The sequence below is a fragment of the Cucurbita maxima genome, unplaced genomic scaffold (assembly GCF_002738345.1).
Source record: "Cucurbita maxima cultivar Rimu unplaced genomic scaffold, Cmax_1.0 Cma_Scf00032, whole genome shotgun sequence".
Lineage (NCBI taxonomy): Eukaryota > Viridiplantae > Streptophyta > Magnoliopsida > Cucurbitales > Cucurbitaceae > Cucurbita > Cucurbita maxima.
The window spans coordinates 639,195-650,759 of NW_019272048.1; the positions used below are offsets into that span (position 1 = coordinate 639,195).

Below are 11,565 nucleotides of genomic sequence, written 5' to 3' on the forward strand. Positions count from 1 at the left end.
AACAGATATCGTCATATTCGGGTTTTTCCAGTTCTGATATAATTTGTAACTCAAACCCACCGCTAGTAGATATTGTCCTATTTGGATTTTCTCTTCTAGGGGAAGTCTTAAAATGCGCCCACTAGAGAGAGACTTTCACACCCTTGTAAGGAATGTTTCGTTCCCCGATGTGAGATCTCATAGTCCACCCTTTTGAGAGCCCAACATCCTCATTACATACTGCCCAGTGTCTAGCTCTGATACCATTTGTAACAATTCAAACACACCGCTAGCAAATATTATCTTCGGTGAGTTTTCCTTTCCGAGTTTCCCTTCAATGTTTCAAAACGCAATTGTCTTCTTTGAGTTTTCCCTTCAATGTTTCAAAACGCATCCACTACAGAGAGGTTTCTACATCCTTATAAGGAATGTTTCGGTCTCCTCTCTAACCGACGTGGAATCTCACCATTCCAATTTATTTCTCTCCATCCTTACCATCCCTTCAGAACAGAGAAAAATAACAGCAAGATATGGTGCATACTATATCAAGATTTGCATATAAGCACTTTGAAAGATGAACTTGGCCCTGAGAAACTGGAACACAAACCTTGACTAATCAATTGCTATCAAATTCTATCAGAATATGTTTTCTTTTCCATAACATGAGCATCATTACATTGGCAGAGCATACAAGCAAGCCATCTCAACAAAATTCTGGGGCATTATTTTCAATGGCATACAAGCAACTGAGCGTTAATTACATATAATTGGAAGTGAAACTCTCGTAATATTTACCTCTGCCTAAAACAATGAACGTCAATAGCAAATGATCGTTACCCTCAAGAATTCAACGCCCCAGTTTCTCCCAACTCTGGAGAGTAACAAACCTCCATTTTAGCTGGAATTTTCCAGTTTGGCTAGCAGAAATAATTGAGCAATGGATGACACCCGCCATTGGAATACCTGCATGTGAAATGATGGAAGACAACTGCTGGAGAAAATAGATTTTCATGAAGTCAAAACCTAAAAGATCAAGAGCACAAAGGAGCTGATGTTGAATGTTTCCATTTTTCTATCTACTTGTAAAGTGCTGAGGAACTATTCTTTGACCAAGCTAATCATAGTAAATCTTATTGTTTCTTACTAAGCATAAGAGTTCCTTTAGGAGGATCAAGAATTAATCAATATAACTATTCAATAAAATTATACAGAACGGTTTTGTTCAACTTCAACTTCAACTTCAACTTCAAAAGGTGTCTAATAAGTTTCTAAGTCTCTATCTAATGATCATTTGGTTTTTTTTCAATGTAGACAATAAAACTGTCGATAGAAAGAACTAGCGTTTATACTCTTCATTTTAAAAGACCAAAAAATCAAAAACTAAGATATTGGTTAAGGTTTTTCAAAATTACACTTATAAACACTAAGTTTGTTTTGTTATCTAACTTTTACAAATATTTAAAAAAACCAAGCCAGATTTTAAAACTAAAATACTAGTTAAAAATAAATGTTGTTTTGTGTTTAGAATTAGACTAAGAATTTTTTTAAAAAAAGGTGAAAACCATACCACAAAACAACGAGAAAACAAGCATAAATTTCAAAAACAGAAAACAAAAAACAAAATCAATATTAAACGGAGCAAAAACAATTATCAAATGAAGCCTACACTATTAATTTTTTGTCTATAAATCCTTAAATTTTTTTTTTTTTTTTTTTTTTTTTGACAAGAGACAATTTCATAAATCCTTAAACTTCAAAAGTATCTAAAAGAATTTTGATTTGCTGGACCTTTTTAAAAAGATTTATGAATTTATTGAAGACAATATAGAAAAAGTAAGGTAGATAAAAAAATTAAAGACTGTATTGATAAGGACCTTGAACTTTTTTAAACAAACGACCCAATAAATTTTGAAAGGTAAAAAATCTATTTGAAACTTTTAAACTTTTAAAACCTATCAAATTCAAAATAGAAAGTTTTGGGACTTATTTCAGCTAATATTTAATGGAATGATATCAGTGGAGACTGGTTATGTACACTTCCTTCCAATCCACATAAAACACCACATACTTAATTTTGCTCCACCAGAACTTACACTACTTCCGGGACCCAAAAGAATCGCCAGAGAATGATTCTTACCTTTTAATCTATAAATAATGTGAGAGCACATCCGTTGAGTTATTTTTTATCCTACAGCTCTGTCCGAGGTGAACGTCCCCAAAAACATATCTGCACAGCCATAAACGAAGTCTTTAAAAAAGGCCATAAACGAAGTAAAAGATAGTGAACTGATCCAAAATATGGTAGATTAATTTTCTCCAGAAGGGGGGGTCACCTGTATTCACAGTACTCAGGCCAGGCACACCGAGCTTTTCCATAGTCCCAGTAACAATCCTCGTCCCTCAAAGGCCCACGCTTAGCTGTGAAAGTTTGTTGTTAGTCTCACGAAGAAGACGAAGCGAATGAACAAAAAAAAAAAATGTAAATGAAATTCACCTTTGGTAACGAAGCTTGACTTGGCATTGGGATGGATATCATGCAACATCTGGAGCCATAATTCTCGCATTAGAACAGGCGATCTCACGATGTTTCTGTGATTAACTATATGGAGATAGTGTCAATAATAATACATTTTAATGGTGTGAGACTAATTATGTGTGTAAGCTTGAAATGAATGCAGAATGCAAGATCTAAAGATTTATTCTCAGCTTTCTTGTACACGCATCAGACCGCCCGACCCGTATCTTCTTCTTCTTCTGTCTCTCTCTCTCTCTCCCCTCTTTCCAGTTAATTGCAGAACTCAAGAATACTTACTAAACCAAAATACAAATCCATATAAAGTTGGTAAAATCAGAAAAGAAACAATTTTTGCCTTCATTTAATGAGATTTTTAAGATATGTAGTCCAAAAAACCTTTTTAATTCCCAAGGATTTCCCAAATTAAAATGGATAAAATCTCAAGTTGTTTCTTTCCATAATGAGCAACCCATTTAACATTGGGCCTGTAAACCACAAATTGCATTTTATCCAAGTGTCAAATGTAAGTAAACTTCGAAACCGTCCTTCAGTAAAGTTGATTGCCACATACCTTTATCAAGCTCCCATACAGCAGTTCTTTTCCCTGGAATGCTTTCTGAGTCTTCATAGTAAGTTATATACTTGCCTCTCTGAGACCTAGTCATGTTAGGAACAATATCTTCTTCACGGTTATTCTCTACATTCATATCAATCTGTACATCTGACCCATCATGTTCTGACTACATTGTGTAAAAACAAGCCAATTAGATCTCAATATAAAAGAGGCCCTTCAAGAATAGGAATCAGTCAACTCAAAATATCCGTATGCATTCATAATATTAAATACCGATTATAGAAATGTGATTTACCCTTGGTACAAGTCCAGCACAAATTATGACTACATCATGTTCTGACTACGTTAAATATCCGTATGCGATTTACCCTTGGTACAAGTCCAGCACAAATTACACATTCTTTTGTTCATGAAAATCGGAAAGCCTATTTGTATGATGATAACTAAATAATAAATGAACATGGATACCTGAGGAGCCCTTGTTATGTTCACTTTTGGTCCGAGCCAGCTTTTGCACCACGAGAGAGAATGGTACGGTACCTGAGAACGGAGAATTCTTTCTACGTCAATGCTGAGGAGACTTTCTGAAATTTCAGCCTCCAAAAGGAAGCTTGCACTACTGAAGAACCAATGTTTATTATTTGCCAACTTACTGTCTCATCCCCACTAGCAATACCAGGATCTCCATCTACCAGATTCCCTGATCTATAAAACTACAATTTTAGAGACGGAAAAAATTGAATCCTTAACAAAATAGGGAGCATAAGGCTAAAACCTTGATAGCTATTCACAAGAAAATGAAAACATTTGTTGTTTGCAACCATTAATTCAGAGAAGCGCCAAGTAAGAGTAATAATGGACCGTGAAAAAGGAGCAATTTACATAATTCATGTTTTGTCTAATGGAAGCATACAGATGAGTACGCGTGATCTAAGATTATAATCAAGTATATATCACAGTTGGACTATTTATCTTCATGTCAAATCTTAAAATCGAAGATGCCTTGCAATTCACTTTTGTGCTTTGAATGCTAAGCATTTTGACAATTCTCTTTTTAGTTCTGGCAGGGCGGATGTCTAATTTGCAATTATTTGCTGGTTATTTAGATGTTGACTCGTAGTCACCCTTTCTCATAGTTGTTTTCAATTAATACAAAAAAAAAAAAAAAAAATTTAAATAAAAATTGAACAAAATAATCTCAACATTTGAGATCTTAAAGGAGGAAGCATGGCATACATTACTTAAACAGCCAAGATCATCAATAACCAAGAGTACATAATCATTTCCCTGCACCTCAGTTTTTAGGATTGCTCATATAGTATGGCCACTAACCTCGAAATGAGAGACCCTTCAATCTCATAGATTACATCTGTAATGATCCAATTATCGGGGTAAGGCTTTCCACTTGGTGCAAAATAGTAACCAACCTGTTTTACCATTGCCAAGATATGAAACTTATCGTTCACCATAACATTATAACTACAAAACTTATAAACTCAAATAAGATAAAAAAATGGATCAAAGTTAACTTATGCTTGTTATGATCCAACTGGATGGACTACCCCAGTGGTGCCCTATTGACCAGTAGAAACTTAAGATGGACAAAGCTTCCCCAGGTTTAGAGGAGGGTGAACTATGAGAATAATACAAGGAGTAGGGCCCTCAATATCAAATTATTGGAAAACTAGATGAATTGCACAACTCAGAGATGTGAATTCAACAAAACAAACATAAGTTCTAGGAGGTTTTCTGTTCACCGACTAATTACATGGCTCTAAGTTTATGATTATGATTAGTATACAGATACAATTGGAAAATCTTTTATAAGACTTGCAACCCATACTAGAACTCTACAAAAATAGAAAAGAACTTTGTAAGAATGCTAATAAGTTTAAGAAATGTAATCATGAAAAGAAGGGTGTCACCATAAACAAATTAAAGAAAATCTAGCATTTGGGGAAAGAAATTTTCCATATTCATTATGTACTATGTATAAGATTAAGGTGCAAAAAACTAAAAATTGAAAATAATTATTACAAAAATTAAAAAAATAAAAATAAAAACCTCAGGCATCTAAAGATAACTCAGAAAATATGTGTTCGATCAGAGAGTGCAACAATACCTCTGTCTTTAAATCTGTTCCATATATACAGAACACAGTCTTTATCGGAGGTCTATCCCAAGGTGTTAGTGGGTTCAGGACAGGATCACTATGATATAGCCTGTAGTAGCAAAACACAAAGGGAAAGAAACTAAGACGTCAAAAACATAGAATTATTTGAACAGATCATATTATCTTTTGATTAAATAGGATGGACTGTATGAACAATTTACAAAAAAAACTACATTTCAAGGTTGGTTTTGTATACTACTATTTTACTAAAATTTCCAGGAAAAGAGAATACAGCATAAGTTTTTTCATAAGAAACATTTTTTTGGACATACAAACGAAAAAAAAAAAAAAAAAAGGAATTAGATTAACAAGGATTAGGATTGATACTGGCCATCATGGTTTGGAAAATTAGAGAAAATATCTCCAATACAGTATCAGGTGAAGGTAGTGAAAAGTTGCATTTGTGTTACATTATTCAAAAAATCCCTCAGAAAATTCAAGCTGCACTATAAACTGAACCAACTGATGAAAAACTCAAGCCACCAAAAAGCCCCCAATTCGAATTTACGAAAGGAATATAAGTAGAACAGCCACATCATGAAGAGAGAAATACAACTTAGCCAACTAGAAGACTTTCTCATGATCATGTTCATTTTAGTTGAAGATTTGGTCGTTTCTGTCTATTCAAATTCTCCAAGAAAAACAACCTTGATAGCATTAAATCATAGAATGATCTTTGCCTTTTCCCAAATCTTTGACCACACAATAACGTTCAATTCAATCTTTTACCACTTCATCAAATGCCCATGATGCTCCACTCTCTTTATCCATTTTGTATCCCATTATTTAATTATAATGAAAATGACTTATTATAGGTCATGCCAGAACTTACACCACATATTCCAACCATAAGACTCTAATAATATGTTTACGTTAATATAATGACAATGATGCAACGCTACTAAGATCACAGGAGGTACCACAGTCCTCTCTTGATGCTACTTGGAGACATTTGTAAAACAAGCTGAACTAATTAATATGAGGTCCACTAATATGTAGTGTAGTTACCCTGGGGCCATAATATTAAAGGTTTTGTTTCATTAATGATAAGAACCTCTAGAACTATCAGCAAAATATATTTTTATTAAAAATGCAAGAACATGTCCACCTGTGTAGCTGATATGAAAGTCTCTTGCCATCTGGATCATAATTTTCAATTGCTTTGAAAAAAGTCCCATCAGATGTCTCACGGGCAGAGAAAGATAGCTGTGTAGGGAGTCCACACTCCATGCTTGTTAAGTTTTCATGTGTAACTTCTGAAAGTGATGGATACGCTTCATATCCAGCTGAATGTCCAGGTAATTGAACACACAAGGAAAAAATCAGCAATAATAGCATTATGCGGTCTTCCATGAGATTAAAATCAGTCAGAAATCTTACCATGGACTAAAGGAACTTCTATATTGGCTATATATGTTGGCCACCCTGAGTAGTTTGACCTGGGTTCCTGCTCACTACAGCGATAGGAGTGATGAACTCCCCCATTACCCTTGGAGAAATGTTTCCAGTATACATCCTCTCCCCTACAATACTTAGAAAGTGGCATCATCCACATTGAAGAACCAAATGAATTGCACATCACCCTAGCTGTCCCCTGATACCTCACCAAATTAAAGTTGGTATTAGGTTAAAATAAAAACATAGAGAAGTGACTTGTTCCAAGCACAACTAAGTGCGGACATTACTTTTGAGGAGTAAATAAGAGTTTACATAATGACTTAAGGGGTAAGAACCTGTAATGGCATCTCCTCATCTCTTGAAGAGAAGAGGTTGTTATTGATGAGAGCATGGAATTATTTAGCTCTGACATGCAACAAAGAACTTTTACTGCAGATATTATTCTTAGAAAAAGAATCCGAATTAGATGGTGGACATCAATAAGGACCATAGAAATGCTGAAGATGCTACTAAAGAGAAACACCCAGCAAAAGTTGAATGTAAAATTGAAATAGGAGCAACTGGTGAACTTCTAAGTGCAGATATACAAGCTTTTCTTAGACAGAGTTTTGTATATTCCCAAGCATTTACAAAATTTTACTATATGATGGAGAGAATCAAATAAATCAAGGAATTTTTGAAGTCTAGACAGTCTGACTAAGTGGTATCTGCATTTTTATGGTATCCTGACCCAAATGTGGTAATCTGTTCGTCTTACGTTAAATTGTGGAAGATCAAGACATTAAGTTCCTCAGACCTGGCCCCCACTGGGTAGTTCATAAACTGATTGTACTAATAAATTAGAGCATCATAGTATCCAACTCCCGCAATCAATGCAATGCAGGAGTTAACAGAATTAGACAACAAGCAAATAAGATAATTGTTTGAAGGAAAAAAATCTACGCGTGTCAAATTTCATAATCAATATTAAAGTATCAATGCTGAAACGAACAGCAAAACTACCATGTAGGATGGAGAGAGTTAAATAAAGGTTTCCTTAAACTGATAATTGAAAAGTAACCTCAGATATAGGGAGACCAAATGTTGAACCAGAAAGAATTGCTTTTATTGTGTCAGGTGCACCAAGAAGAGGAGCTCCTGTTGTCAATAAAAATAGAAAGATAAAAAATATTTGGGATGAGTAAGTATATGCAAAAAATTGAAGAAAATGACTAAAGGTATTAGTTTCTTAATGAAACAATTCATACCAACAGCAAAGTATGCGTGAATATGTTGATCCAGCCACTCAAAATAGTGTTTTGGAGCAATTTCCAGCTTTAACCATTCCAAGAAGTAGCGAAAGACATTATTACCCAAAGAATGAGCAAACACTATTGAGGGGCCTCCACGAAGTTTTAAGGCTGTCTCAAAAGTCAATCTGGAAAGAAAAGAATAATACTTTGAGACATTAAGCATCTTCAAGCTGCACCCAATCAACTTCTAAGGCTTAAAACAAAAAATAATAATAATAAATCTTATGATTAGGCACTGAGTCTTTGGAATGGTTATTGGGTCTCTCTTCTAATTCAACTTAAGACTTCAGATCTCTTTGTTGGTTGGAGAGGGGAAGAAAGCATTCCTTATAAGGGCGTGGAAACCTCTCCCTAGTAGACGCGTTTTAAAATCTTGCGGGGAAACATGAAAGGGAAAGCCCAAAGAGGACAATATCTGCTAGCGATAGGCTTTGGTTGTTACAAATGGTATCAAAGCCCGACATCGGCCAGTGTGCCAGCAAGGACGCTGAGCCCCGAAGGGGGTGGACACCGGGCGATGTGTCAGCGAGGACGCTGGGCCCCAAAGGAGGGTGTATTGTGAGATCTCACATCGATTGGAGAGATGAATGAGTGTCGGTTGGAGAGGGGAACAAAGCATTCTTTATAAGGGTGTGGAAACCTCTCCCTAGCCGACGCATTTTTAAACCTCGAGGGGAAACCCGAAAGGGAAAGCCCAAGGAGGACAATATCAGCTAGTAGTGGGCTTGGGTTGTTACACTTTGGGCTTGGTATTTGGGGGAAAATCCTTTGTGTACTGTTACATATACCTAGAATCTGGTTCACGTTATTGTTCAAAATGTTATCTGCAATACTCTTAAGAGATCTTTAAATAATGCAAACAAGCCTATGCAACAAAGAAGACGTGATGCACCATAATAGTTGAATTTGTCAAACATTAAGGAATGGTCGAGACATGAAAGTAAAAATGCAACATGCAGAGGCCACTCTGGTTGGTGATAATAATAGCATGTATGATAGATGCATGTACATACTTGAGCTTGTGGAAATAAAGGTCCCGCTCCTCAAGCATTGTTGGCGACAATCTCCAATCATAGGGAACGGCAATAATTGCATTAGCTTCAATACCAAATTCAATACACCATTTTATCCATTCTTTCCACACTGAAGAAAGAGGGCCTACAGTTGATGAATTGGTACATATACGCTTGTCAATGATGGAAGTACTGTACGTGAAACATTCTACCACAAGAAGAACAAGTGACTATGCTCATTCTATGATTAGTTCAAGAAAAAACTATTATACTTTAACTTTACCTACCCGTTATATAGCCAGGATCGAGTTCAGTGATAGCTGAAAGACCACTATCAGGCCGTGACTTGCACTCAGGGTGATCAGTTTGATTGTATGGATCTAGCAAAATACACTTGAGCCAGCAATTGACAGCAGAGAGAAGCTGCAAGACCAATGAACGCTCAAAGACTAAGGAGAGCATCTTATGAATGAATTTAGTGTAACCATATATGAGAAACAATATTGCTAGTGAAACAAATTACATGAGCTTGGGACAGATGCACACAATAATGGGCATTTGAAAATGATGCAACTTTTAAATACAAGTTTCAAAATCTTCTTCTGCTTGATTTAATTCAAGTTCGGCCAGCCATTTTCAGTCATCTATTCAAAGTTCCAACCCAAGAATACGTTTGAATCCAATGAAACTGAATTATTAATACCCAGAAAACAAGATAAGATGAGAATGTTAATCCACTAGCTGACAATCCCAATAATTAACAAGGTCTCGCTCATTTGAACCCATTGAACTCAGAATTACCACACTCACAAAATCAAGATAGCAACAGCCTAAGCTGCAGCATTAATCATTAAAACAAGATAAATTGACAATGTTAATCCACTAGTTGATTGTAATGCCCTAAACCCACCGCTAGCAGATATTGTCCTCTTTGACCCGTTACGTATCGCCGTCAGCCTCACGGTTTTAAAACACGTCTACTAAGGAGAGGTTTCCACACCCATTCAAGGAATGTTTCGTTCCCCTCTCCAGCCTACGTGGGATCTCACAATCCACTCCCTTGGGAGCCAGCATCCTCATTGGCACACCGTCCGGTGTCTGGCTTTGATACCATTTACAATAGCCCAAGCCCACCACTAGCAAATATTGTCCGTTTTTGCCTGTTACGTATCGTCGTTAGCCTCATAGTTTTAAAACGCGTCTATAGAGAGATTTTCGATTTCCACACCCTTATAAGTAATGTTTCGTTCCCCTCTCCAACTGATGTCGGATCTCACAATCCACCCCTTGGGTGCCAGCATCCTCGCTGGCACGCCCCCCGGTGTCTGGCTTTAATACCATTTGTAACAGCCCAAGCCCACCGCTAGAAAATATTGTCCGTTTTGGCATGTTACATCTAATCGTCAGCCTCACAATTTTAAAAAGCGTCTAGAAGTTTCCACATCGATTCAAGGCATACTGGCATAGGGAAATCCAACAATCCCAATGAAACATGCAAGTAAACACGAACAATCGCACAAACTGAAACTCAACACTTCCAAGCATGGACTAACATTAACTTCGCTTCATTCTACATGCCAACAAAACAAGACGATATAACGATACAACGAAAGAGATATACCTTGGTAGTGTCCAGCCAGACGAGGTCGAGAGGATTGAAATCGAGAGGCGAGTAAGGACAATCCAAAATGGACCACGCTCGGAGCTGTGTGGAAGCGAAGCCAGGGATTATGATACCGGAGAGTTTAGAATAGTCTCCGCCGAAATCTCCCCCATCTCCACCGAACTCAATCCCCTCTCCGCCCAAACCTTGAAAGAGGAGCAGAACGGTCAGCACTACGCGAGAATCTCCTCCTATCATCGCATTCCCCTTCGTCTTCTGCTTCTTCTTCAGCTCGGGCTTGACCTGTAATCACTGCAAATGGACGTCGGAGCCCAGATCAATTTCCCCGGCATGATCTACTCTGGCCCGCCGCATCAAATCCAAATTTCTTGTCAGCCATCTCAACTGCGTCACCGCACGTGACTTCAACGAATACGATAGAAAAGCCCAACGGATTCCAAAATGAAAATATTAATCTAGTGGTTATTTTTTAAAACAACAAAAAAAATTGAATCAAAATAAAAATTTTAAGAGATCAAGGATTAAATATATATATATAAACCAGAGTTTTTCTACTAATATTTTATTTTTCATCAATTATTCCATATTAGCTTGCAAATAAACATTATACTTAATTACAACAAAATTCCGAGTAGGATTGAGTCTAAGTCGAGGAACCTCTTGCTAGAGGAACACGACTCTCCATAATGGTAAGAAGTTCTCATGGCTTTGTTTTGAACTTTTCAAAAAGGTCTCACTCGAATAGAGAGAGTATTATTTGTTTATAAACTCATGATCATTTTCTAAATTAGCCCATGTGGGACTTTTATTATCCAACACCTCCCATTTGATTGACCATGGGTCAAGTCGATGATTTAATTTAGATAGCTCGAAAGCTATGTAACAATAATAAATATATACGATTTTAATATAGTTATCGATTATAATTAATTTTTAACAAAAATAACTCTGGAAAAATATATTGGATGAAAGTAAAGATTTTATTTGAAAAATATAT

General features: G+C 36.3%; 1 protein-coding gene across 5 annotated transcripts; it reads right to left on the reverse strand.

Moving 5' to 3' along the window:
• Window positions 1–549: 549 nt before the first annotated feature.
• Window positions 550–11,006, reverse strand: LOC111466812 (phospholipid--sterol O-acyltransferase). 5 transcript variants are annotated; one of them, XM_023111439.1, is made up of 16 exons: window positions 10,566–11,006; window positions 9,232–9,367; window positions 8,945–9,089; window positions 7,887–8,056; window positions 7,700–7,776; window positions 6,622–6,835; window positions 6,350–6,527; window positions 5,191–5,290; window positions 4,401–4,495; window positions 3,722–3,773; window positions 3,537–3,608; window positions 3,066–3,234; window positions 2,474–2,578; window positions 2,313–2,397; window positions 2,117–2,206; window positions 550–967 (listed from the first exon to the last, which is right to left on the reverse strand). In XM_023111439.1, the coding sequence occupies exons 1-15, from the start codon at window positions 10,803–10,805 to the stop codon at window positions 2,125–2,127; spliced, it is 1,920 nt and encodes a 639-aa protein (XP_022967207.1). In that variant the 5' UTR covers window positions 10,806–11,006; the 3' UTR covers window positions 550–967; window positions 2,117–2,124. The 5 variants fall into 5 exon arrangements, with proteins under 5 accessions (XP_022967207.1, XP_022967208.1, XP_022967206.1 ...); XM_023111440.1 differs by having other exon boundaries at window positions 550–970; XM_023111438.1 differs by having other exon boundaries at window positions 550–942; window positions 10,566–11,005.
• Window positions 11,007–11,565: the final 559 nt, after the last annotated feature.